Here is a 27651-nt window from a genome sequence, read left to right as displayed (position 1 = left end):
ATCTATTGTACGAAAGGGAGGAGAATCGGCACGAAGAGAAAGCAGAGGGTGCCCCGGGTTCTGTAAGGAAGTCAGGTAGCATCTGCTTTTCCTCTGTCCCAATCCTACTTGTGTTCAGCAGGGGAAGGGGGCTGGAGCAGGGTGTTTTCTTGCTCCAATTCCGCCCTTGGAACACAGGTCAGGGAAGGGGCTCCAATATAAGCCATGGGGGGCCCAGAGGTTTCCGGAGTCGACCCCCAGCAGCTCCAGTTGAAGGTAAGGCTGGGAAGGGCCGTCCTTCTGAGACCCTGGAAAGCTTCATCGTCGTGCAAGACACGACGGATGGACAGAGCACCTGGCTGGCACCCCCAGATCTCCCTTGCAGGTTCTCTTGGGCACAAGGCCAGCAGCCCCCTTTGCCCGAGGCTCCCTATAGAGGAGCAGCTAGGCTGGTCCCTGGAATTTCTCGTGCCAAGGGAAGGCCCTGGGGAAGGTGACCCTCTCGCTTGCTTGCTCCCTGCCCGAGACCCACGAATGCCCGCCAGGCTCCGTGGACAGAGCATCTAGAGCCTCCCTCGAAGGATGCCCCTGCCCCCGTCATCACGATCAGGCGACACTGGGCTCGGCGAGTTACGTTTTCACTGAGGTCCGGAGTCGATCTGACTGGGGCTTGATGGCCGCATGTTTTGAGACAATTGACCTGTCAGCTCTCTCGCCGCTTTCTCATCCCCTCCGGAGGCGTTTACCTCGGACGCCGTATCACCCTCCCCAGGTCACGGATGCTAAACAAACAGCCAGCACTAACCCTGTGGTAATACCCTGGCTGCCACGCACTGCATGCTGGGGACCTAAGGAGATTTGGGATTGGGTTGGATAATCCCTGGATTTAGGCCTGGCGAAGCTGAGGCGACGTGTGGGGGGAGGGGGAAGCTGGATTAGAGCAGGTGGGCATCCAGACAAATGCCTTCTGATCTCGCATGGGCACCACGTCCTTCCTTTGGAGGAGAGAGACCGGAAGTGGCCGGAGGCACTGCTGCGAAGAGCAAGGCTCCGTAACTGAACCTCTCCTCCAGGTTTATCACGGCCCGCCAGAGTTTTGCTGAGTCCAGAAGAGTAGGTTTCGAGCAGGTGGATGCGAAAAGGGCCCTATTTTTCCTGCCCTGTCAGACGCGTCCCCAAATTTTAACCACAGTGCCACTGCAAAGCAAGCTTGGAGGTCCCCGACAAGCAGAATCATCCAAGAAGGAGGGGGAAAGGGGGCAAATCAACTGGGCAGAGTCCAAGGCGCCACGAGGGACTCCAGGGGGGCTTGCATTTGGCTTGCATGCCTGAGCATTCATGTGCCTGCCCTAAAGGGATTAGAACTAATGAGCGGAGGAGCAGAAATCTTGTCCATCGCTCTTCATCGTGACAACTGGAACTCTGTGGCCAGAGTGATCCGCCCCCGCATCCACGGACGGGCTTCCACAGAACACCTTGGGAAGCAGGACATGGGGCAAGACCCTTTCTTGGTCCAATCATGGCTCATAATATTGAACTAAACATGGAATGAACAGAACCTCCATGCTTGGGCGCAGTATATCACTATATCCAAAGGTGGGAAGCAACTGCCCCACTTGTGGCCTTGTGGACAAGTCTGTCTGCCCCCTGTGGGAAGTAGGAGCCCAGAATAAAAGCCTACGTGGCCTGTTCAAGCATGGCTCTTCCTGTGCTCCTCTGGCGCGTGGATTTCAGCGGAGTCTCTGGCGCAGGAAAGGGCTCTGCAAGATGGCCGTGCTGGTGGCTGCCTTTGCGCCGCGTAGGTGTGAGGTGCGATTTGCGTGCGCACCCGTGTGTTGTTGTGATGTGACGCCCTGCCCCTCCATGGGAAGATCGTGGTAGCGGCTGGCGGCGTTCCAAGGGCGGCTCGTTCACTTCCCAGCCATTATGTGCCACAAGTAGCCAGCCGACAACTTCTCCTCTGTCTAATCGGAGTATTAGTTAATGCGGATTAATTATAAATAAAATAAAAATAAATGCACGATAGCAGCCAACTGGCTCTCCAAAGATACCACCACAGTTTTACAGCCACTGCTATCCTAGCTCTTTAGGCAGGTAAAGAAGATGCTGAACATGCCGTTTAAAATATATATGTATATTAAGAGCACGTGTGCTTAGTCATGGCTGGCTGGGAAATGCTGAGGGTTGTAGGATGTTTTTTCTGTCTAAACACACGCAGGATTTCGCCCTTAATAGCAGGCACAGATGGAGCAGGGAGAAAGGAGATTTTTGGCACTGCCATAGTCCACGGGGGAGAGAGGTTTATCTTTCCTCCCTCCCAGCCTCAATCTTAATAGCCCCCATTTCAGATTAGGCGTTCTGCACGATCTTTGGTCCTGAGGACAAAGTGTCACAGGACAGGACTTCGTGCAAATTCAGGCTGTTGGTCCCGCTGCCATAGCGGCGAGCGAAGGCCGTTCCTCTCCCAGGTTTCGGGTGAGGCCCTTTCTGTCCCGGCGCTGCTTCTGTGCAGGAGGGTTCTGAACAAGCAGCGATGCTTTACCTTCACAAAGGAAACACATCCGCACATGCCCAGGGACCCCTTGCCCCCAGGCCCTGGTGAGGAAGGACTCTTGTGCATACCTAGAGACAGTCAGAACATTCGGAGGCAGCAGAAACGCCAAGACCCAGGGCACCGCGGCACCGCCAGGCTGAGGCGGGTTGAAATGGGGGTGGTGCCAAGCTCAGCAGCTGAGTCCCTGGCTACCAAGACAGTTGCGAGAACGGAGACCACCCATTTCTTTCTCTTGCCAGAAAGGGAACGTGCTGGACACCCACTCCAGATGGCTAAGGGAAATTAAACCTGTGTCAGGATGTTGCTAATCCCACTCTAAGCTCCCCCGCGGAGGCGCTGTGGGGATAAAAGTGGGGCCTCCAAGTGGCAGAGGCAACAGACGGGACTTTCGTTTTCTTGGGGGCACCAAGGCTTGCTTTCCAGACCCCGGGCCTTCCGAACCGGGGGTTGTGCCCGTCTCTCTTGCCAGCCGGCCCTAGGAGTGTGTCCGAGAGGGAGGCAGGGCTGCTGGTGCGATTCCTCCACAGAACTGCCTGAACCATCAACAGCACGGGAGCCCTAAATGAGGCTGCCAAGCCGTTCCCTCGCTCGCACGCTTGCTCTTTCAGGATGGCGAGCCTCCGTGCCCCTCATGGCTGGCAACTGCCCCCCTGTCTTCCCCGGTCCAAGCCCTTGGCAGCCACGGGGGGGTGGGGGGGACATCTAGCTCTCAGCCAGAAGAGGTGCCCCTACAGCCACAGGAAGCAGGAGGTCCCTTTCATGTCTCTGCCTCTTCCGGCCCTTCTCATGCCAGGGGGCACACCGCTGCCCCCATTCATGTTGTTGATTTACGGTCTTTGTGGCTCTAGCAATGTGCCGGGCACGGTACAGAGGACCAGGGGACAGGTCTCTGTCCTGAGGAGCTTCCTGCAGTGGCACATAGACTTAGATGTGCCGCTGCAGGAAGTGAAGAGGAGAGAGAGGGAGGAGGAAGCGAGTTCTGATGGAAGGGAAAATGCATTCCGTTCCCTTACAAGCAGCATGACTTGGCCCTGAGGTTCGGTTCCATGTCTAGAAAAAACATTCATCCCTGCTCCCTCGGGTGTGTGTGTGTGTGTGTGAGAGAGAGAGAGAGAGAGCGAGCGAGCGAGCGAGCGAGCACGTGCACACGCGCTTCTGACATTTCTCCAAACATCACCCACATTTCCAAACCTGACTCTTCTTAGGGACTAGCACCTTGGTTTCTTCCCCTTCCAATTGTTAAATCAATATATCTGGGTTGCCAAATTAGGGTAATAGCCCCTGCCTCTGCCTTGGGAGAAACCCCAAGTGGAAGTTGTTTTCGCTCTCCTGTTAAGGGGCACAGCCTTAACAGAACCCCATGAGGTTCGTGCTCGCGCGCACAGACACACACGCACGCGCATGTGTGCTCACACTAGTGAAATGTCACGCAGCTGAACAAAAGGGCCTCCTGCTTGTGCGAGGACTCCTTGCTGCCCTCAGGGGTGGGTGCCGTGCCGTGCCGGGGACCTCCTGCATCCGAGCTGCCAGCCAGCGCAGCTTCTGCTTTTCGGGGCCTCGTGGGCCATGTGGTAGCCACACCACAGTGCCCCGCTGTGGACCAGCCCGGCAGAGCACTGCCGTCCCTGCTGAAGGTGGGGGCCGTCCTGTAGGGCCCTCCCCTCTGCTACACTGGTGTGGAAATGGTGTCATCCAGGAGGGCCTGCCTAGACTGAGATTGTGCATCATATTAGCATGGATAAGAAGCAATTATTCGAGGGTGGGGGCTCAGAAACAAATGACTTCTGCAAGTGTTCGCTGCTTGGATGCTCCTGCATTCCTCTTTTCTCTCCTCCCCCCTTCGAGGAGCACCTTCCCCAAACACCCTCTTTTATTACTAAACTCTCCTGCCCCCCCCCACGCAATGCACACACCTTTTCTTCTCCCCCTCCCCATTCTGTTCTTTTCCTTTGCCAAAGTCTCCTGGTCATTGTTTATAGAGATAAGTGATGATGTCAGCGCAGTTCCTATGGCAACATGATGGGTAAATTGGAGATGAGTGGGTGGTTGCCATGGAGTATATTCTCCAGTTGCCATAGTTACCAGGCATCTGCTCCTCTTTTTCTCCCTTCTTCTTTTCTACCCCCCCCCCCCATTTTCACTGGCAGAGATGATGAGAATGGGGGGGGGGGGGCTAGGCTTCAGAAGTTGATCGTTTGTTTTTTATTTTATATTTTTATTTTTTGCTTTCTGGAATTGTCTGTGTCTTGGAGAAACGCATACCTTTTGTGTGTGTGTGTGTGTGTGTGAGAGGGGATTAACTGAGCAGGGAAGTCTTAGGTTTCTCTCAGAATAAGCATGGGGCAGTCTTGTGGCATTTTTATCCTAAGAGCCCTGAGCACTTTGGAGGAGAAGGGCTGAGATAAAAACATCATACAACTAATTAAAAAGCATGCATTTTTAAAAGCCCGCTCATGGAAGACCTCAAGTTTTACACAACCCCTCCGTCCCCATCGCCTCCTAAAATGTAGCTACAAGCAACTAAAACATGAGCATATTCTTTCCATGGTTATCTCTGCCTTTCTGCCACTCTGCCCTCCAGTTGCTTCTCCTACTTTGAATTTCTTACTGTAAGCCCCTTGGGGCAGGGACCTTTACTGAGACAAATGCATATTCTTCCAGTATTTTTTTCCTGCCTCAGTAAGAGTGCTGAACTGGGGATCTGGGAGTTGTGGGCTCATTCAGATAAGGAGTTCACTAGGACTCTCAGCCTGACCTACCTCACAGGACTGTTGTTGTGAGAATAACATTAGACTGGAAGGGAATTATGTAAGGGTTCTTTGCAAGAGGGAAAGCGGTTGGCTATAAATGTAGTGTATCTATACGTTATAGAGGAGCTGCAGCACCAGGTGCACTGACTTTTCTATATAACTTTTGCTACACAATCATCATTATAATCAATAATAGACTTAAGTCCTGTAAATCCAAAATGACTAGAATTAGAGCTGCAGAGAAGTAAGGCTTTTAAGCTGCAGAGAGACCCAGGCCAAACACCTAAATTCTCTTCAGGGACAGAAAAATCTGCAGGCCGAAGGTGAATAAGCCCCCAAGAGAAATCCTGTTTCTCAGCTTTGATTTTTCTCTCCCCCAACCTATTTCAGTCCCGATGAAAGGACCCGTCTGCCTCTTTCTGTCAAATTCCCTGTGGTTTTGCTGCGTCTTTATGCTCTGCGAGTGGGGGGGGGGGGTTCGCCCTGGCCTGACTTTTAAAAATGGAAGTGGGATGTGGGAAGATGAGAATAATAAAAACTGGGAGTGGTGTGTGTGTGTTTTGAGGAGTGGTGGGGAGAAGAAAAAGGAGTCATGGTCATAGGGAGAGAAAGCGGTCCCCTCTGCACTGGTTGCCATGGCAATAGAAGATAACCTGGCAACAAGAAGCAAGAGAGGAGGCTGATGCAGAGGAAAGATACAGGCCCCAGATGCCATGGCAACTGGCCACCAATCCCTGCGTGGAGCCTTAGTCAATGGCTGGCGATGGGGCCGGTCTTTCCGGATTTGAGAATTCCGCTCTTACCATCCTCCTGCCTCCTCCTCTGAGCCACTGAGAGAGGGCAGAGGAAAGAGGCAGCAAAATGAACCCAGTGATAGGCTTTGTTGGAGGCTCCCAAAACAAAACCGCCTACATCCCTTCTCAGGCTTGCACCAGGAAATCCAGAGCCTGCCCCAGGAAGCCTCTCAAGCAGCCTGGAAATTGCGGTCTGCGGGCCATTCGGCCAGCCATGCCGGCACCGCTAGCCCCCGCCAGCGAGCTCCGTTGCCGGGCACATCCCGGTCCAGGACATTCACGCAGCCGAACATTCGATTTCCTAAGCCCCCCATCCCAATAGCCCCTCCAGCAGTCCTGCTCTGTCGGCTTCCCTGGCTCCAGGCCCGCAATCGCAGCAGCCCAACTTGAACCGTCAGGATGCAGCGGGCTGCGTCCTCCTTCACTGATTCCCAATCTTCCTGCCTTGGCTCAGACCGCTGCCTCCTCCATCCATCGCCAGCCCTCCTCTTCCTCCACCGCTTGCCCTTTCACCTCTGCCTCTGGCCATTGGGCTGCACTTCCCTTCAGAAAACAGCTGGGCATGTCAGCGTTTTGTTGCGGACAAAGCTGGCCATAAACATTCCTCGAGAAGCCAGCATTCCACGGTTGTGTTTGTAAACAATGGCCACTATTTGTAAACAAGAGCCACTATTTAGTCCCCATTATGCAAACAAGGGCGTCTCCCTCTAGACTTATTTTGTTTGAAATGGAAGAATAATTACCGTATTTTTCGCTCTATAAGACGCACCTGACCATAAGATGCACCTAGTTTTTAGAGGAGGAAAACAAGAAAAAAATATTCTGAATCAAATGGTTGACTAAACTATTTAATAAACTATAACAGAATACAGTAATACCGTATTTCAACCTTGTAAAGTGAACAGCAGTCAACGGTGGCATTAAGAACCATCATCACTGTCATTAACAAAAGAGAGATTTTAAAGTTTGAGTACTCTTCTAGTTTTCGTTGAACCCATAGAACTCATCATCACTAGAGTCAGAATTTATGAAGCTCTGTTGCTCACAATTGCTGACATCACTTTCTTAGTCAGTAGTGGAATTATTGAAGGAATCCACAATCTACACCCGTTATACAAGAGCTGCTGCAGACAATTCAATAACAAATCTAAAAAAGCCAGTAATGTCCACGCTGCCCTACTAGTAAATAATAGAAAAAAACTTCTGGCAAAAAATGAGATATTGTACGGTAAATCAAACACTAAGTAGCCTTTGAAGAATAAACTTCATACACGAAGGTAATGCTGTTCAAATATCCACTGATCCTAAAAAAATGTGTCTGATCAACTAACAGATAACTGATCCATGGAAAGCTTCCTGATAATCACAGGCACAGTCCCCATCACTTCCCCATGGGCTTCATTAAAAGAGGGGTTGCCATTTGAAAACACACACCGACCTGTGATTAACAGCTCTCACCTGCGCCGGAGGAGGCGGGCAGAGCAGGGCGCGCCGAGCGCGTGCAGGCCAGGTGGTGCCACGTGGTACAGGTGGCCGGCAGTGTCCCGGGCCTCGGGCACACACACATTCGCTCTATAAGACGCACAGACTTTTCCCCTCACTTTTGAGAGGGGCAGGGAGTGCGTCTTATAGAGCGAAAAATATGGTATTTAAAAGAGGGCTGTGCTCCTTACGTCCTTGGCCGTCATGGGTGGCGCAAGCCCTCAGAGGGCTGCTGCCCTCACTGGAGAGGCGAAGAAGCAGTGCTGCCGTTCCAAATAATCTGCAGAGATCCAGGAGAGATAGCAGGCCCACGAAACCAAAATGGGCCCTCCCGGTGCCCCAGTTTGGTGCCCTGGGATCCCCCAGTTGGCCGCATCGCCTTCCCTGTACCCAAATCCGGTGATTGATTAGCCTCTCCAGCCCCAGGCCTAACAAGTTTAAATGCCACTTCGTACTGGCAGCAAAGGCTGTCACTGGAAATCCACCGGTATTCTTTTTCTTTGGCCGTGCCCCCTTTCCCTTGGGCCCCACTGGGATGCGTTCCTCGGAAGTCTCTCCAGGTGGAATTTGGCCCTTGAATTCCGCTCCCCTGAATTCCGGACTGGCCAGGCACAGGGCGTGGGAAACACGAGGCTGCTGTATTCAAGCAGGCCCAGGGCTTGAGCCCGGCTGGGGAGGAGGGGGCGTTCCAGGAGCATGGCATAAAACGCGCCATCCTTGGCTCGCCGGAGCAACACCGTGGCCCCCGCGCCCCAGTCCAGCTCTCTGGGTCCACGGGCTGCCCCTGCACGATGGAGGGTCCCGTGCACGGTACATTAGCAGCACTCATCGACCGCCCAGTCAATTAGCGGAGCGTTCATTACTCTGGTCGCCCAAGCAGGAGCTCGGCCCCTCCACACGTGTCGTCTTGGGGGGGCGAGGGGGGTCGGAGGTCGGAGGGATTGAGCTGCGGCCAGCGGTGATGGGAACCGCGAGTGAGGAAGGTAAGCCAGTTGCGCTGGCAAAAGGACGGCATGGGCCAGACGTGTGCCCAGTCCACACGGAAGGCTGAAGCGGGCTGGAACGGGCTCCCCTGGGAGGTGGCAGAGGCCCCACCGGGGAGGCTGTTCAAGGGCAGGTTGGACGTGCACATGGCGGGCATGTCGTGAGCGGAGCCGGCTGGAGCCGGGGGTCAGACTAGATGGCCCGGGAGGCCCCTTCTGACTCGCTCTGTTTCTGCTTCTGTGTTTGAAAGCGCACGCCTGTTGCAGGGACCCCGGCAAACGCCGTAGTTTGGCCGATGGCTTTTCTCCTTTGGGTGGAAAGGCAGAATCTGCACCTCTGACCAAATTCTTGTCAACCTCCTGTGCCTTAAGTTCTCCTGCTTGAATGGGGGCCGGGACCCTGAAACTGGGTTGAACCCCGTATAAATTGCCGGGGCAGAGTGCCCCAGGTCCACGTCACCACAGATGTGTTTACTCATCTCAGGATCCTGAAGGCTGAGCAGCAGGAGCAGCTGCATTTCTGTTTATCTCCATCAGTGGGTGTGCCGGGTGTGGCATCTCCTCCTCCTCCTCCTCCTCCTCTCTCTCACTATCGATTGTTGATTATATTTATAGCTAGATTCCGTGCGCTGCGGCTCTGCTGCCAAGGTGCATGCAGAGCGGCTTCAAATCAATAATTAAAAGCCCTGTGATCAGTTCCATAAAAATAGGAGCCCCGGCACTGCATCAGGCCAGATGTGTCCCAGCCTCCTGTTTCCAACCGCGGGCAGCCAGATTCTTCCACCTTGTCTACTAAGAGCACCTTTTGATTTGCCCACCCAGCCCTTGAAGAAATCCGGGGCATCCACTCGCAGAGGGGCGCATCACGGTGGACGGCAATCGGCTGGGCAAAACAGGCCATGTTGTCGTGCTCGCGCATGTGCGTGGAGGGACACGGGCACAAGAGACAATGTGCACACAGCCCCCACCCCAAGATTTTAGCATCTAGCAGCTCCCCGGGGGGGCGAGGAAGGCCAGGCCCAAAGAATGACAGTGCTAGCCATTCTCATGTGACCCAACGGATTGTGTGTTTACCTATTTCATTTTCATACCACGCAGTACCTCTCTGGGTGGTGAACAACGTTAAACACACGCGACATAAAGCAATAAGACCGCAGCCAAGTCGGCACAGAGGTAGAGCAGTGGTGCAGAATAAAGTACGATACAAAAATTATTATTATTATTATTATTATTATTATTATTATTATTATTATTATAGCATTTCTATGCCGCCCCTTGCCGAAACCTCGGGGCGGCTTACAACATGATAAAATACATTGAAATACAATAGTACATAACAAATTACCATTAAATATAAAAATACAAAAAATACATTGATTTACAAATACAAAATTAAAATTATCAGTATAAAATAAAAATATAGGAGGAGAAAGAGAAGGAAGAAGAAGTTGCCCAGGCCAGATCATATGTTTTAACAATTGAAATGATGTTTAAATAAAAGATAATAGCTGTAAAAATACTGGGGGAGCAGAAAGGTTTTCACCTGGTGTCAAAAAGAACAGAGTATGCACCAGCTGCACCTCTTTGAGGGGCTCATTCCACAGCTGGGGTGCCCTTCTGGTCGCCGCCCTCTTTACTTCCCTTGGAAGGGGCTCCCGGGGAAAGACCGCTGAAGACGACCTTCGGGGCCAGGCAGGTCACATACGGGGCCAGGCGTCCCTTCCGATAGCCTGGTCCCAAGCTGTTCAGGGCTTTGAATGCCAGTCCTAGCACAAGGCCCCCACTTCCCAGCAGCCAGCAGCGGTAGTGGTGACGTACAAGAAGCAGGGGCCAGAAAATGGGGGTAAAGGGCTCCCCAGGCCTCGGCATGTGGATGTTTCCGCAGGGGAGGCTGGGTGGAAGCGTGTGGATGATTCCTTGCAGGGCAGGGTTCCCTCCCTTTCGCCGTCTCCTTGGCGGCTGGGCATTTTGGGAGCCCTGGTCCACCTCCTTGAGGACTCCTTGCTCTTAATATGATTACAGATGCTTTTACAGCAAAAGGCCCCGGCTGCCCGCTGAGATAATCTCGCTCTTCCTAATCCTGCAAGCAAAGCAGAGAGCTTTCCGTGGGCTTGACCCTCCCACCGCTGACATGCACTTTTGGGGATGTGTGGCGGGGGGGGGGGGAGACACACAGAGAGAGGTGGGTACCCAGGGCTTCATTTGTCAAGCCCTAAAGTTTGAAAACATTGGAAATCCAAGCAAGCCTTTAGTATACTTCCTAATGTCTAGACCTGGATAAACAGAAAGGCGTGCTGTTTTTACTTATGCACTAAAGATTTCTATCTGCATATGCCCAGGGGAACTCTTACCTTGATTGGGACTGCATGTGTTCCTGGCATTAAACACAGTTTTGGAGGTGTATGACTCACAATAAATCTGGAACATTACCCTAAGGGTTGGAGCCAAAAAGACCCGCATATTTTAGGATAAACCCTTTTCGGGAGGTAAATAAGGCTTAGGAGATGGTATTCGGTCTTGAAGAATTGGACAGGGCTGCAGAGGCTGAGAAACCACCAAAAACTGCAACCCAGTTCTAGATTACCTCCCAAATATTTTATCTTACCTGTTTGGGGATTTAACACCCCCCCACACACACACCTGCCCAGTTATCATGGGAAGGAAGGAAGGAAGGAAGGAAGGAAGGACGGAAGGACGGAAGGACGGAAGGACGGAAGGACGGAAGTTGACGGTGTGTCCCGGCCACCTTTCTGGCTATCAGGATGTTTTCTAAGTGTACTCTGTCCATGTAAACAACTGAATGCATCAGGCTGGTTCTCATTTTACTTCCAGATGAACCGGCCAATCCAGGTGAAACCAGCCGACAGCGAAAGCAGAGGAGGTACTGTCAGCATCAGTGTTGTGGGGATGTGGTAAAGCCTGGACCTGGGTTTACCTTCTCTTTTGGGGCTGGTGAGAAATAGCTCTCAGATTCTGGACAGGTTGGGTTCCTCTTGCAGGTTTCCCACCCGTGCATGGCACTCCATTCCTTCCAGGAGTTGCTTCTCAAGGTTTTAAGCTAAACCTGGGTGTTTGTAGAAACCTAAAATAAATTTCCTCCGTGTGTGTGCGTTTGGATAGACAGGCAGACAGGCAGACTGCAGGGGGAAGTGTGCCGATATTTTGGGTGGAAATGTCAGAGAATGTGGGAGAGGTTGCTTTGCAGGCCGTCCTCTGACAGTGGTCCCTTGTCCCCTTCTCCAGAAGACAGGAAGCTGTTTGTGGGGATGCTGGGTAAGCAGCAGACAGACGAGGACGTCCGGAAGCTGTTCGAGCCCTTTGGGAACATCGGCGAGTGCACGGTGCTCCGGGGTCCCGATGGCACCAGCAAAGGTGAGACGGAACGGGCCGCGGCCCTTGCACACCGGCGGCCTCGCCCCGCAAAAGGCTCACGGGCCAGGGAGCTGCAGTTTTACACGGAGGAGCAGAGCTGCTTTCGTGGCATCGCCAGCCCCAACCTGGGCCGCCCCGTTGCTGCAAACGGGTGGAATGGACTCGCCCGGAGCTCTGTCTGAGAGAGATGCTTGGGGAAACGGATGGGCTCAGCCGTTCGACTGTATCTGCAGGCAGCTTGCCGGGAACGGCAGGGCTGTTGTCATCGCGCCCTGCATGTCATTCGCCCTCAGTTTGAATTCCCGTGCCCTTCCGATCTCTGAGGGGACACGTGCCGTTAACAGAGGTTGAGCTACAGCATCCAGCAAAATCACACGCCCTTCTGGAGCTACCTCCTTTCCAGCTGCAAGCACGGGAACCATATTCTTAATAGCCCCTGCACCTTAAAAAAAAAAACACCCTCTCTGCTTGGAGAAATCTAGCACACCAGGGGGACAGAGCTGTCTACTGCCCTTTGTCAAGCTGTGCTAGCTTTCTGTAAGCAGGGAAGGGAAGGTGAGCTACAGAGCGTGTGGGGAAAAATGCCCTTCCGCACCTCCCCGCAGTTTGAGCATGGCGTGGCCCCCCGATAGCTTGAGCGGCGTGTGATGTGTGGCCCGGGCCCAAGCACACCCGGGCTCCTCTCAGCCCGCCCACTGCCGCCCGATGCAAAGCTCCGTGATTTACGGTGTGTCTCTTGCGTCTCTTGCCTGTCTCCTCCTCCGCCAGGCTGTGCCTTCGTGAAGTTCCAAACGCACGCGGAAGCGCAAGCGGCTATCAGCACGTTGCACGGGAGCCGCACGCTACCGGTGAGACCCTCTGACTCGGGGTGTGCGGCCTGTGGGGGACGGGGGGCGGGGGGGGGGCCCTCTCGTGGAGAACAGCGCTTCTTCCCACACAGGCCTGTAGGGGAACATTCCTTGGGTTGTGGTGCCACCTGGTGGACAAGGCTCCACACGACTCCTTCCCCAAAGCATAGTCCCAGGGTGCAGTACCTGGAACCCCATCCTGGCTCTCGGGGAGTACCTTTCCCCAGAAGGCAATTGCCCTTTCTGCAGTCTCCCACCCATTCCGAAAGGGCCACAGGCCTCTCCTGGGCTTGGTTATTGGCCTGAGGTCTTCAGGGCACGGAACGCCAGTCAAGAGATGCCCTTTGCTCACCGCTGGAGTTCAGCCCTTCACCAAAATGGAGTTCAGCCCTCAGGCGAAAGGTTTCCAATTCCCAGTTCAATCCAATGGATTCCACTAACCCGTACAGCAATTTTCGATAGCAACACAACTTTGTCAGTGGGGGAGAAAAGAGATGCCCCCGTCCACTTTGGAACACAAAGCTGTTTGGACTGGAGTGCCCAGCTTTTCAGCGAGTCCTCACAACTCGGCCTTTGACGGTAGTGATGTCTGGAGGGTTTCTGAGCTGGGGTCTCCTCCTCTTGTGCCGTGAGGAAACGAACGCGCCCAAAATCATCGCTGCCGGACAGAAATCACCACCTAGTGGGAGTGGCCGTTTCTCAAACCCAAGAATGCCGGCGCAGTGGGGGCTATTCCAGCTTGGCGTGGGTGCCCATGGCGTGCCGGCTGCAGAGCAAGGGTGTCGAGGGCCGAATTCTGTCTTGGAGACACCCCTCCCAGCGGTGGTCAGGGCTGAAAACAACGCGGGCAGGAACCCAACAGTGGCCGCTTGCAGAGTCCCTCTTCTAGTAGTGGCTGCAAGGCTTTTTAAAACACTGTAATTAAAGAAGAAAACCCTTGTCCATCCCACCTAAAATTAGGCAGGTGTCCCCCCACCACTCCAGTATCTGAGGAATTCGCCCACGGCCAGTCCTCAGGGGCACTTCCCTCCCGCCTTGTCATGCTGAAGAAAGGCCGCCTGAAAGCGATGCTTGGGCTTGCACCCGCGTCAGCTCCGTGTAGCGGCTTCAGTGGCCCCCTCATCTTCCTCTTGGCTTTCCCCAACCTCCCTCCCCCCGCCCCTTGCAGGGTGCCTCCTCCAGCCTCGTGGTGAAGTTCGCGGACACGGAGAAAGAACGGGGCCTGCGACGGATGCAGCAAGTGGCGAACCAGCTGGGCATGTTCAGCCCCATCGCACTGCAGTTTGGGGCCTACAGTGCCTACACCCAAGCAGTAAGAGGTCCAGGGGCCTGAACTGGTCACGGGGAGAGGGGGCAGCCGTGGGAGAGGAGCGTGTGCACACCCAGAGCCCCCGGCCTTTGTGCCGAAATGCTGTCGCTTGGTTTTATCAACTTGCGTTGTATTTTAATCGTTGCCTTTGTTTCTTGACCTGCATTGTGGGATGATGGTACAGATGCGGACGAGGGTTAAAGTCTGTACTCCTCTCAAGCTATGCCTGGACTGTACCACATCAGAGGCACAGGAAGGCTCCCAGAATGGAATGTCCTTCCGTAATGAACAGGAAGACATCCCTGCGCATGGAAACCTAGAAACAGAGAAACAGAGCGAGTCAGAAGGGGCCTCCCGGGCCATCTAGTCTGACCCTAGCTCCAGCCGGCTCCGCTCACGGCATGCCCGCCATGCTAATCTTCCAGATGCAGAGAATTTGTTTCCTTCTTCCTGTGAGCTCCCATCTGTGTGCCAACGTGGTACACTCCAGACATCAGCCACCACCTCTGCTGCTCCTAAGCGGCTCTCGCCAGTTCACTAGTGTGACAGGGAAGATGTGTCCAGTCCAGCTTTAGCCTAATTGTCACGGCTGCCCCTGAAATTTATTTATATTTATTTGTGCATATATTTATAGGCCACCTATAATCACCAAAGCCTTCCTAGGCGGCTTACAACGCATAAATCTAATTAACAAAGTAAAATACATTAAAACCAATTTAAACACAATGAATTAAAACATCTATAGAAGCAGTATAAAAAGGGCCACAGCATGCAGGCTAAATGTAAAAAAAAAATTCCTAAAGAGTTACGTCCTCGCCTGGCACCGGAAGGAAAATAAAGACGGTGCCAGGAGTTTCCCCAGGGAGGGCGTTCCAGAGATGGGGGGCAGCAGCGGAACAGGCCCTTGGCCTTGCCGCCACCCCGAGGGGCGGCTCTCGCAGAAGGGCCCCCCGAGCTGATCGAAGGGGGCAGCCGGGCGGAGGTGGGTGTCCAGAGGAGCCCGAGGCCCGGTGGGCACGTGGGGCTGGGGCGCGGAGGCCGGGACCTGACGGCGCGTCTCGCCCACTCCTCCCGCCCGCAGCTAATGCAGCACCAGGCAGCGCTCGTTGCCGCGCACTCGGCCTACCTCAACCCCATGGCGACCGTGGCCGCCGTCCAGATGCAGCAGATGGCCGCCATCAACCCCAACGGCCTCATCGCCACGCCCATCACCCCCATCACGCCCTCCTCAGGTAAGCCGGCCGGCCGGAGGGTGGGTCTCCGGGCAAGGGGATCCCAGGCTGGCACCGCCTCGCCGCCAGAGGCGCCACCGGGGAGTGGGAGGGCAGGGGCCGGAGGGGCAGCCAGCCGCCTCTGTCCCCCCCCGGCCCACCGGGGCTCTTTGCTCGTGGAGGGAGGGGGCAAATTGCCCGTGGGTGGAGGAGGGGCTGCTCCTCCCGCACCCTGGGCTTCCCTCCCTCGAGCCTTCCCGGAAGTGGGAATCCTGCGTTTCTGTAGGAAGCAGCAGGCCAGCAGCCCTTTCTGCAGGCTGACGGCTTTCGTGCGCTGCAGCTCACCGTTCCAGGTGGGACCTGCCGCATGCAGGAGGCGGCTGGAATTTAGCTCCCCCCCCCCCCCACCAACCAATGGATTGTTCCCGAAAACGTGCTGATCTTTGGGTCCCAGCCTCTCGCAGAGATGCTGTCAGTTGTCCACATGCTGCCTGGGACGATGCCCGGTGCTTCAGGGACACCTCAGTGCAGTTGTACGTGGGAATTCCCTCCAGGATGTGGGACTCTCAGCTGCTTTAAAGAAAATCCACTCCTCTCTGGTCCTCACATCAAGAATAAGGCGCACAAGAGGGCAGCTCTCGTTATCCATCACCATTCGCTATGCTGGCTGGGCCTGATGGGAGCTGTAGTCTAACCACACCTGAAGGGCCTCATCTTCTCCCCCGCAGAGGTTAGCAGGCAAAGGCTGCGAACTTCACAGATTTCCCTGATGCTGGGAATCAGGTGAAACAATGATGAATCATGGAGCGCTCCCTCTCATACAAAGAAAATTGTGTCATCTTGGCATCATTCGATGCCTAAATCTCTTCTATCATTTCGGCAAAAAACAGCCTCTTTTGCAGATTTTTTGAGACCTGATTTCAGCCCCTGGAATTAATTATGAGCGCTCATTGTGGCCCACCCCCCTTCCCCTGTACCTGTAATGCCAGCTTGCATATTAATATTGCGAGCCACTTGAGAGTCCCGTCAGGCTACTGAGCAACATATAAACTTGAACATAAGCTTTGGCCATATTCCTTTCTAGGCGTCCTTCCCATATCAACCTCCCCTTTTCCTTAGAGGGTGTGACCCTTATTTGGCATGCGAAGCGGACTCCCTGGACCAGGGTGGAAAAGGGCCAGTGCAGGAAGGGGACCGAGAAGGGCAGGAATAACCTCCTCCAGGGAGGAGGTTATTCCAGACTGCAAGGTATCCGGCATAAACCGTACCTTTATGTACCAGCTCCTACCTGTGCGGAAGGGTGTTTGAGTGGGGGGCACAGGACTGCATCGATGCCACCGGGGGGCAGCAAGCTGCGATGACCGTCTCTGCCTCTCCCCCCACAGGTACCAGCACGCCGCCCGCCATCGCTGCCACGCCGGTGTCCGCCATCCCGGCCACGCTCGGCGTCAACGGCTACAGCCCTGTCCCCACACAGAGCACGGGGCAGCCAGCCTCAGAGGCCATATACACGAACGGCGTCCACCCTTATCCAGGTACCTGCCACGCCTGGGGCTGACTTGGGCGACGCGTTCTCCTCTTCCGGCACACGCACACCTGCCGCCCCCGCGTCTGAGGTGTCCCTTGCAGAGCATCCAGGCCTTGGCCGTCCCAGCTCAAGGGGCTGGCTTTAAACCTGACAGCATTAAGCGGCCTGGCTTTTTGGGGACCGCCTGGCTCTGCCCAAACCCATTCAGGCAGGTGGCACTGCAGGACAAGTCCCCTCAGGGACAGCTTTGCCGGGCAGGCCAAGAAAGGCCTTCTCTTGCATCGCTTCCCGACTCTGGAATTTGCTTCCTTGGGAAAGCGATGGTCCCCACACTCACTCAATCCACCCGAGGGCTGGAAATCCAGGGCGAACTCCAGCAGGGCCCCAGTGCAGGGACCACATGCCTGTGCAACCGGGGAAGCTCTGGGAAAGGGGAAGCTCTGCTTTCTTGGTCAGGAGCTTTGCTGACCTGCAGCGCTCCAGACTGAAATATTTTCCCAGTTGCAAAATTTCCATTCTGCAAGTGGCGGGCGCCGCATGGAGAAAGGCGAGGCCCGGAAAGCTCTCAGCGAAGTTGTAGACACCCTGTTTGGTTCTGCCCGTATCTTTTCAACTGGGCTTTTCAAATGGTGATGTTTTTAAAGGTTGTTTCCCATGCCATGCTGGCTTATATTTTATTATAGTTTTTATTTTCTGCACTTTTTGTAAATTGCCTTTGTTGGCTTTGAAAAGCAAAGTAGAAATACCAGGGTACGAACAGCGTGGCACATTTTGTACAAAGCCTCCACTGCACGTTTTTTGAGTGTGTATTTGATCTTTGTATTTAAAGAGCAGGTTGGTGTGTGAGCAACTAACAGTCATGATAGAGCCCCCATGTCCTGAGTACAGGAGTGTCTTTGTTCGCTGTTAGAAAGACACAGGACGCACGCATACCACCTTTCTGCACTCGGGATTGCATGAAATTTAATTCGATTAAAGTGTAGGAAAAGGGGTACAAAACAACGTAGCGGTGGCCAAAATATATCTCATTTGGAGAACGGAGCCAGGATGACATTTTGTTCTGCCGTAGCTGCAATGTAGATAGAACAGAAGGAAACCCGCGTGTGACAAGGAGACCGAGAGGGGGAGAGGACGGGAGCGGGACACTCCTGGGCGCGTCTCTGGGGCTTCCCGGCGCCCCTAACGAGTGCGCGTGCTCCCCCGCCCCTTTCACAGCACAGAGCCCCGCCGCCCCGGTGGACCCGCTGCAGCAGGCGTACGCCGGGATGCAACACTACACAGGTGCGTGCCCGGGGCCAGGGAGGCGGGGGGCCGGGCCCTGCTCGCCTGCCCCTCGCCCGGCCTTCACTGCGCGCCGCTTCCTCCCGCAGCTGCCTACCCCGCCGCCTACGGACTGGTGAGCCCGGCCTTCCCGCAGCAGCCGGCCGCGATCATCACCCAGCAGCCGCCCCCGCAGCAGCAGCAGCAGCAGCAGCAGCAGCAGCGTGAAGGTAGGTCGGGCCGCGGTCGCGCCGAGCTCCGTCCAGCCTGCCCGGAGCCCCAGGTGCTCCCTAGCACACGGGGACCGTCTGCCCTCCCCAGTGAACTGGGAGGCACTGGTCCGGCCACCCTGGTGGCTGGCAGAGGGCACTTTGCGAACAGGGAGTCGAATTTGCCGCTGCAAAGCTTTTGCCCGCTTGGCCGTTCCTCCTCGCCCGGCTGCTCCCAGAGGCGCTGGCCGTAGGGCTGGCAAGCAGTGGAACAGGTCGAACCTGGCGCCCTGCAGTTCGCACTCCCCGGCTGCCAAGTGCGGGCCAGCTGCTTGCAGCGCTCGAGAATGGCGTTTCCTTATTACTGAACCCTAATTAAAGGTTTGATGGCTGGCTGGGCAGTCACTGCTCTGATCAGTTAGCCAGTGTGGGCTCGTGGGAGGAGGGCGCTGCAGTCGAGAGTCCTGGCCCCGGAAGGAATCCGTGTCTGCACTGAGGCCTTCGCCCTGCCACCTTGGGAGTCTCGTGATGGGATGGCTTCATAGGAACGCGAGAACGCGCTGCCCAGGAGGGAACCCCCAGGGTTTGGCTACTAACATTGTAGCCCCCAGTGCGCGGCACTGGCCACGGGAGGGCACCCGAGTCACCGCTCTACCCACGGACGAAGGCACCCTGGTTTGGGGGCCAAGAGGATGCAGTTCCCAGTATGCTGGGGGCACCCAAAGACTGTGGCACATGGGATAACCACCCCGCCACAGGTGTGGTCCTAGTGAGGTTGCACGTCGGGGTGCCCCACGGAATAGCTGGTGGCTGAAGGGATAACCAACCTGCCACATGAGGCACCCCCAACCTCCCCCCCCCGAAAAGGGAGCTCTGCTCGGGGTGGGGGGGGGACAGAGAGCATGCAGCTTGTGCTGGCTGCCTACAGCGCTGGGGGGTTTTGCTGCCACTGTGGTCGCCCCCCCCCCCCTTATTTCTGTGCCCTTCTGGAGAGACTAAGTCTTGGGACTTTTCGCTAGGGCGCACAGCCCAGCTACTCGGGCAGCTCCTGCCCAGCCGGCTCGCCTGCCCAGTGGCCACCTCTCCGAGCAGAGTCTCTTTTTTCTTCTCCCGGTCTCCCTCTCTCTCTGTCACCGGCTGGGGGCACCTGTGGGCACCGGGGCTGCGCGGCCTGCCCGAGGCGGCACAGGTGGCGGGGCCGGAGCCCCCCACTCTCCCGGAGGTCCTCACCCAGGCCTGGCAGGCCCGCCCCCCAGTGCATGCGACTCTCTCTCTCTCTCTCGGATTGTCCGCGACCATGCCTGGGGGCGTCGCAGGCCGGGCCCCTTTGCAGGAAACCCCTTCCGATTGGCTCCCGCCGCCGGAGCTACGGTGGCCTGCGCTGGCCAAGATCGTGCGCCGCAAGTGGCCGCTCGCGTCCGCGCTGCCGCCAGGGCGCCCTCCCGTGGCGACAGTGCGAGCCGCAGCCTGCCCGTTTGCCCCGGCAAGGTGCGCGGCGGCCCCCGCGTCCCATCGGCCACGGCGCTGAACCTGGGGCCATCACAGGCCCTCTTGGCCCCTGGGCGCGCCCTGCCGGCGAAGCTAGGGTGCCTCGCCGCGCCCCGTGCCCCGCACCGCGGCCTCCGGGTGCCACTGACCCCGGCGCCAAAAGCGCAGAAAGTGGAGTGCGGGGCGGGGGGGGGGGATAATCGGCGGGGCTGGTCCTCATCTGAAAGTGCCGGTCAAGCTACATGTCACACGCGTTCCCAAGCGAACAGCCATGCTCAGGATTTCAGGGCCCCCCACGCCCCAAATTACTTTCTGGCAGTCTCGCAGCAGGGCTGCTCACCACGCAACTATTAATTAATTAATTAAGTATTAAAACATTGTTATGCTGCCCCATTCGCCAAAGCCTCGGGCGGCTTACAACGTTAAGTTAAAAAATAATTATAACATTAAATTAAAAAATGCAAACGTTAAGTTAAAATGCAAAAATACTAATCTAAAATATAAAACTAGCATCTTGCCCTGCCCAACTGCATTAAGGGGCAAGCAAGTTCCACCCAAGCCAGTGCTGCTCCGGTCCGCATTCCGGCAGCTGGCAGACAAGCCCAGCGCTTCCGCCTCGGAGGAGGAGGAGGAGGAGGAGGAGGAGGAGGAGGCCTTTCCAGGAGCGCCTATTCAGAGCTGGGCTGCCGGGCTGGATCTCGGGGGGCCCCCAAGAGAGGAGAGCCGCTTGGCACGGCTTCCCGGCATCGGCCTGCCTTCACGGAGTGCCGTCTGGGCGGCTGGCCCCGCTGACGGTTGTTGGGACTTGGAGTGAAACGACTCGGTCACTGTCTCTCCAGAGCAGTCCTAGCTACGTTCTGGGAGTCTAGAGGTGTTTGGGTTGTTTATACGGGCCCATTCTGAAATAGGCTTGCCCCCCTCCCGCTTCTTATCTTAGTTGAGGAAACAGATTTTATTTTAGTCCATTTTTTTTAATAAAATCTTGTCTAAATTTTAGGACAAAGCTCTCACAAGGTTGTTGATTAGGAGAAAATACATGTCACGGCAGAAAAACCACATCCAAAGGACAAATAATTTTAAATAGCAGTGTAAAACGTTTTGCGAATGCAAACGATTTAAAAGCCACAGCGCCGGCACCACCAATCCGCTGGCAGAGCGGAGAGCTCAGGGCAGCCACTCGGGGGTTTTACAGTTACCCAGGCCTCAACCCGAGGCTGGCTGGCTCAGGAAAGTGACTAAGGACCCAATCATGTCCTTGCCACAAATCCCAGCCGTCCCCAGGAGCAGTTGCACCCGAAGCGTTTTCAAGTAAGCCAGCAAACCTTCACAGTTGGTTCATCTGGAAAGCAGGGGTGCTGCGGCCCTCGCATCCTTCCCGAGCGCTTTCCACAAGCTCCCCGACGTGAGCAACAGGCCGCTGTGTGCGCAGAACACCTGGGCCCGATCCAGCAGGACGCTTCCTCCATCTTGACGAGACTCCCCCACATCCCCGCAAGTCCTCAGCTGACGCTTCTCCCGCCCTTCCGAATTTTCTTTCCCGCGGCTCCATCCCGCTCCTTGCTGTTCTTTTGCAGGTCCCGAGGGCTGCAACATCTTCATCTATCACCTGCCACAGGAGTTCACGGACTCCGAAATCTTGCAGATGTTCCTCCCCTTTGGGAACGTTATCTCTGCCAAAGTCTTCGTGGACAGGGCCACCAACCAGAGCAAATGTTTCGGTATGGACAGCCAAAAGGAAAGGAAGGAGGTAGCAAAGTCTCCTATTCCAGGGCGACAGCCCCCAACCAACCCACTCACGTGCCCTGAAACTTGACTGTGTGGCTGGCGTTTCTGTGGGGCTGGGGGGGGGGCAGCTGTTTACTTGCTACCCCAAGAATGCTCTCTGAACCCCGAGCTTTGGTTACCTATCCTGGGAACTCCAGGAACTTCTGGAGCCAGCCGTAGCAGGCCAGCTCCTTGTATTGACTCACACCGTCCCCATCACCTTAGGGGTTTTGATCTGGAATTATGAGCATTGCATGATGCGTTCTGGGGCTTGCTAGTCACAGGAAGCGATGCCGGGTCCTAAGTCTTCCCCTCCTCTCAAAGCCTGGCTTGTGAGCTTTCCAAGCCAGCATTATCTTCATGGCTCCTAGCCTAAGGACTAGAAACTTTACTCTTCATTAAAAAGAGCTTTCAGTGAGGCGGAATGCCATATTCCTACCCTTATATGCCACCACAGCATCCCCGTCTGCTGTGAGGTCTCAGTGGATGCTTGCCCCCCACCCCTCTTCTCCATTTTTCTCCCTGCTCAGGATTTGTAAGTTTCGACAATCCTGCCAGCGCTCAGGCCGCCATCCAGGCCATGAACGGCTTCCAGATCGGGATGAAGCGCCTCAAGGTCCAGCTTAAGCGGCCCAAAGACGCCAACCGGCCGTACTGAACTGCTGCCCATCAGGTGGGTACCTTTGCTTGGAACATCACCAAAACGTGACCCAGCCAGAGCAGGCGAGGTGTTTGGAGGCCGAGCTGCTGGATACTTCCAGCCCAGAACCCGGTCCCCCTTCAGGACAAAAGGCCCTTCCGGACTGGCTGGCAAGGTCTGAGGAGGGAAGCCGCGGCAGAACGCCGCTCTGTGGCTTGGGACTGGAAGGACACCAACCTGGCCTCGAGGGTCTCCGCTCCCGCGCTGCGTGGACTGCTGTGAGGTCTGGCCGTCCAGTCTGGAAGGAGCCGGCAAACAGCATTCGGTCCACATGCCCTGGCACAGAAACAGAGAAACAGAGCGAGTCAGAAGGGGCCTCCCGGGCCATCTAGTCTGACCCCCGGCACCAGAAAAGGCATGTCAGATGGGGCACTGCCCAGCGACAAGGCAGGGAGACGGTGTCCGTACCACCGTCCCTCCAGTTCAGCCTTTGCCAAGGTGCAGGCCGGGGGACTGTGGGAACCGTAGTCCAGCAACAGCTGCAGGGAGCCAAGCTGGGGAAGCCGGGCCGAGACCAAACCTCTCTTTTGCTGACTCCGTTAGTAGAAAGGGTAGCGATGAAATAGAGCCCGATTCTAGTGGGCCCAGCAAGCGTTAAAGCGCCGGGCGCAGGAATGGCTTGGCCAGCCTCGTATCTGGGAACGAAGCACCGCAACTTGGACGAGCAGCCAAGCGGCGGCCCCTGTGCCTGCCCCTCCCTCCCTCATCTCCGGCCGCTGGACGGGCATGTCTAAGCAAAGAAGCGGCTCAGCCAGGCCGAAACGAGAGGCAGGCCGCTGGGGTCAGCTGCAGCAAGCCCCTCGCCAGTGCCCACTCCTAGGCCTCTGCACGAGTCACTGTTCGGGGCGCACAGAGTGCCACTGGGCAGCCCCCTCGGGGGGGGGGGGGCCCTCACTGCAGCAGAGGCAACAGAACAATTCGTGCCCAGGGGCTGAGAGGTGGGGCTGGGCCCTGCAGAAGTGGGCAGGCGGAAGGGCAGGCAGAAAACCTCGACTCACCCAGAGCTGCTGTGGGCAGCGTCTTCGCAGAGCAGGTGCAGCCAAGGACCTCGGGTTCACTCTGCGTGTTATTTTTCATGGGAACCTCTTGCACGCCGGCAAACAGTCTGAGAATTACCTGTGGTTAATACACTGAGATGAGTAACAGGGATTCTCCAAACTCATTTTAAAACTCTCAGCTTCCTCCCTCAAACTATACCAGTGCCCCGCCATTAATGTTGAGACTGAGAAACCGAAACGTCACATCCCCATTCCTGCTTGTTAGTTTCAAGGAAATGAGCTGTATGAATTCATTACTTGAATTGAAAATTTGGTGCCGCTTTATGGGTCCAGAGCCAGGGGATTTGCAGAACGCAAACATGGTGTGTGGAGGTTCTTCCTGCCCTTAATAATACTGAAAACAGAAAGGATAAACTCCACACTGCAAAAACTTTTCCTTCAAAATGCATTATTAATTGTAAAGGGAAGAAGAAGAAAACACGCAGGCCTCCGACTAGGAATCTCGGAAAATGGTCACTTGAATAGAAAAAAATACTGTATTTTCACCATCATTCTTGTATTGTGCTGTCGGTTTCTAAGGCACTTTGCAAAGCAGGAAAGGATTCCCACCCTCTGTCAAAATAAACAGGGCTGCCGCTGTGCAGCTCTGGAGGGAGCTGGCTGTATGTGGGGCAGAGGAAGGGACGCCACCAGCCGCGCCAGCCGGGAAGGTTGCCTGTGCCGATGCAGCCAATGCCTGGGCTCCGCTTTGCCCATTTCCCTTGGTCCTGCCAAGAACGCAGAACCTGGGAACCCAGGTCTTCCAGCTGACCCCCCCCCCCCGCAAACCCCGCTCTGTGGGGCAGGAGGGTCCGCCTGGCCCAGGCCCCGCTCGCAGCGGAGCCATGGTGGGTCCCTGCATGCGGTGGCGGGGAGGGAGAGGGCGAGCAGAAGAGTCCGCGAGTGTCCCTCTGTGGTGTGACGTGTCACTTGATCGACCACTTTGTTCTTGTGTGTGTGTGTGTGTGTATTTTCCACCTGTAGTCTGAAACAAAAGTCCCTTGCAGTGAATTGTGAAGCAATTCCATTTACCTTTCTTGTGTCCGTTGTCGGTAGCACAGGGCTTTGGGGGTGCCCCGCGTGTCCGCCCTCCTGCACTTAATTTCTCCCGGAAATAGGACTTTTCACATTCAAGCGGCAGCTCCACGCAGGGCGGGCGGGCGGCGTTTGCCCCGGCTGGGTTTCAGTAGCTGCTCCATCAGCGGCGGCCATTTCCCGTCTGGGTGCCACAGAGGAGGCCTCTCAGGGCCCGGCAGGCAAGGGAAGCCTTGTAAGCAGGCAAGTCGGATCAGGTCCCATTCCCCAGCCGGGGAAGTATCTGAACAGTGGGTGCTTCCCGCGGCCCCACAGAACGTGGCTGCGTGTCAGAGTATTAACAGAGACGTGCTTGGAAAGCGGGGCTGAGGAGCAGTTCTGGATGTCTTGGTCAGATGGCCTTGCCTTGTACGGGAAGGCCACGAATCCTCCCTGCGCCCTCTCGCCAGGCACACGCACGCCGCTGGCCCGTGCGACGGTTCGATGCCGGGGTGGCCAAGGAGGAATCCAGGTCCGCCGGCAGTGACCCGCGTGCCAGAGGGGGACGCCTTCAGCCGCCGACCCCTCAGGCACCGTCCCTGCTGTTCGCAGAACAGCCCTCGAGGTCGGTGGGGCTGCGAGGGGCAGCCCGCGTGGGGGGCGATGCCCAGGTCTCTTGGGGCACACCCACGCTGTCCAGCCAGCCGGGCAGTGGCCCCGTGTGGCCAGCCGGGGCCCGAGGAGGAGCCCCGTGCTTGCGAAAGTCCTGGGACGCCTCAGGGCCGGCCGGCCGGCCACCGGCAGCTGCGGGCTCGCGCTGCCAGGCTGGCCACGGCACGGCCACTGGCCAGAGGCGCGGAGCGGCCCCCTTGGCACGGCAGCAGGCCCCCTGCCAAGCATCGCCGCAGGGCCCCTGCGCATGAGGGGCCTCCCCGCTCCTGGACGGCGGCCGGAAAACAGGGGGATGGGTTGGAACTGGGCAAGACGGCCAAGGCACGCGAGGCGGCCGCAGCCCGGAGGTCATTTAAGGCCTCCTCCCCGCGCTCCCCAAGCCGGCCGGGAGAACGGCCGGAAGGCTCCCCACCGCCCCCCGCTGCTGGGAAACTTCACTAGCGAGGCCGGCCCCCTGTCTTGTCTCTTTCAATGTGTAAGTGGCAGTGTTGTTTTCTCTGATTAAATGTCTTTTTTTATCCTTTTCTTTCCAAAATGCTAAAACGCAAGGGGGGAAAGGACGAGTTAAAAAAAAATATATATTATTCTTTTTTAAAAAAGCACACAAAGACTGTGAAGAAACCAAACTCCCGTTTTCTTTCTTTGCTGCTCGAAACCACGCCCACCTCCCTCCCTCCCTCGGCAGGGTTCCAATCATATCTTGAGACGACTCTGTTGCTAAGCCACCCTTCGCTGTCGCGGGAGACCTAGCTCCGCCCCCTTGTAAGTTGCATCCTATGGAATGAACAAACAGTGGTTGTATTCTTTATTATTATTATTATTATCATTATTATTATTATTATTATTTGGAAAGACAAACAAAACGTCATGTGATCCGAGTTGCACTCTTTTTGCATGACGTCTGCGTGATCTAGCATTTCCTGGATGTGCCGTGAGTTTCTGGAACGTAGTTTTCGTTTGGTGAAGTACCCCCTCCACCCTCCGACTCCTCCCTGACAAGCATGTGCAAACACACACACACACACACACAAATCACGCACGCATGCACCTGACACGCCCGGGTTTCAACCCTGACCCACCCCCTCCAAGAAAGACACCCCTCTGAATCACGAGGCGTGTGCCTCCCCCAGGGCCTCACCTCCGCGCGCCCCCCGGCACCCTGCTCCCCAGCCCCCCTCGCCTCTGCTCAGCCCCCTCTGTGCTCCCACCGTGAACAGACTGAGGATCCGCTTGCCTGTGCCGTGTTTGCTTGTTCGTGCAGTCCTCTCTCTCGAGACGCGTTGGCCGGCGGCACCGGGGGCTGCTTTGCGTTCTGTGGGCGAATGTCCAGCGGTTCATTGGCTTCCAGGTCTTGCTTCTCCTGCCACTCCCACCCTCCGCTGCCTGTGCCACACGGGGTTCCCGATCCGCCATCCCGAGGTCACTCCCACGTAGCCTCCGGACTCGCTTTCACCTGTCCGGGAAAGCCAACACCGAAAGACACGCGTCAGAGCAGCCCCTCCCCGACATGCCTTGTTCCCACCAGCCTCAACACCGCGTGTCCCGGCAGAAAGGTCTCAAGGGGTTCCCAGGAAGAGTTAAGGCTTGGATTTCTCTCTGGAAATGGGGAGTTTCAGCTACACAGAATGACCATTCAAAATGCTTCCCCAAAGTAAAAATGTCACACGGGAAGAATGGCATCCAACAGCATCCTGGGATGCCTGGCAAGGAAACTGGCAATTGAAATTGGGAAGAAGCAGGGAAATTGGGAAGAAGCGGTCGAAAGCTGTCAAAGAAGAGTTCAAAAGTCAAAGATCCAGGCAGGGCTATTCTCTGTCCACCCTCCTAAGAAAGGAAGCCCCACCGGGGGGCCGGGGGGAGGATCCAAATCCTCTCACCTTGGAAAATTCTGGAATACGCTGACCGGAGAGGTTCGCCTGGCGTCAATGCTTTTTTCTGTTCGGCGCCCGGCGAAACCCTTTTTATTTTCCTGTTATTTTAATGTTAATTGGTTTCAATTGTGGCTTTAATATTTAATCATGGGATGCTGTGCCATCTTTATTTTATTCGTTGCTTGTTGCGACCCAACCCAAAACGCCCGTAAAGGGACCGTCTGTCTGTGTGGCAATAAGACAGAGCACCGGCGTGGCCACTGCCACAGGCCGATCGTTCCTGCCACGGAAGCGCAGCCAGTCCCAGATCTAGGCAGGCCTGCCTCTTGGGAACCGTGTGCACGTAAGGTTTCCAGTCCTCTTTATAGCTGTTTCCGGAGCGTAGCCCTGTTAGTCTGCTGTGGCGAAATCAAAGCCAGAGTAAAGGTGCTACTATTTAGGAGGCCGAGAGACTGGCTGTGAATCCCCAGAAGAGATCTGAAGCACAGGGCCAAGGACATCTCCAAAGGGTGGCAAGTCTTTGTCCCAACAGTTCCATTATCAGATTTCTGGAACAGATCTCAACATTTTCTCCCCCCACCCCAAATGCAACCACCCCCATGACTGCACCCCTCTAACCTTTCATATATCTAACTGGAGCAAGAGAAGCGGAGTAAGACAGGGGCTCCTCCTGTTCCCAAAGGAATCCCCCCCACACACACATACAGATGCACACCCACCCCCCCAACCTCTGTGGCCTGTGCTCGCAGTTCCCGCGCCTCCTCGCCCCCAGATGTCCCCCCCAGCCCACTGCCGAGGGTGTTTGGTCTCCAGAGGGCATGAGCCG

The 27651-nt window shown here is 55.9% G+C and overlaps 2 protein-coding genes across 3 annotated transcripts in view; one reads left to right on the top strand and one right to left on the bottom strand.

The window, feature by feature from the left end:
* The window catches only part of CELF3 (CUGBP Elav-like family member 3), a 47246-nt gene extending 24983 nt beyond the window's left edge, over nucleotides 1-22263 (top strand). Inside the window, exons 3-12 of one of the 2 annotated variants that reach the window (XM_044449293.1) lie at nucleotides 11375-11423; nucleotides 11789-11914; nucleotides 12683-12762; nucleotides 13931-14074; nucleotides 15153-15303; nucleotides 16668-16817; nucleotides 18026-18091; nucleotides 18181-18300; nucleotides 21342-21485; nucleotides 22062-22263. In XM_044449293.1, the coding sequence (XP_044305228.1) occupies nucleotides 11375-11423; nucleotides 11789-11914; nucleotides 12683-12762; nucleotides 13931-14074; nucleotides 15153-15303; nucleotides 16668-16817; nucleotides 18026-18091; nucleotides 18181-18300; nucleotides 21342-21485; nucleotides 22062-22189 (1158 nt within the window). In that variant the 3' untranslated portion in view covers nucleotides 22190-22263. Of the gene's footprint in view, nucleotides 1-11374; nucleotides 11424-11785; nucleotides 11915-12682; nucleotides 12763-13930; nucleotides 14075-15152; nucleotides 15304-16667; nucleotides 16818-18025; nucleotides 18092-18180; nucleotides 18301-21341; nucleotides 21486-22061 lie in introns of both variants that reach the window. The other variant, XM_044449292.1, reaches the window with a different exon arrangement.
* The window catches only part of LOC123033004 (neuronal acetylcholine receptor subunit alpha-7-like), a 22305-nt gene continuing 15354 nt past the window's right edge, over nucleotides 20701-27651 (bottom strand). Inside the window, exons 10-11 of the mRNA XM_044449291.1 lie at nucleotides 23230-26407; nucleotides 20701-22507 (exon numbers count right to left, since the gene is read on the bottom strand). The gene's annotated coding sequence lies outside the window, so the exon portion shown is untranslated. The remainder of the gene's footprint in view (nucleotides 22508-23229; nucleotides 26408-27651) is intronic.

This window comes from Varanus komodoensis, unplaced genomic scaffold, assembly GCF_004798865.1.
Source record: "Varanus komodoensis strain SLA01 unplaced genomic scaffold, ASM479886v1 scaffold57, whole genome shotgun sequence".
Lineage (NCBI taxonomy): Eukaryota > Metazoa > Chordata > Lepidosauria > Squamata > Varanidae > Varanus > Varanus komodoensis.
This window is presented reverse-complemented; position numbering and strand designations above follow the sequence as displayed.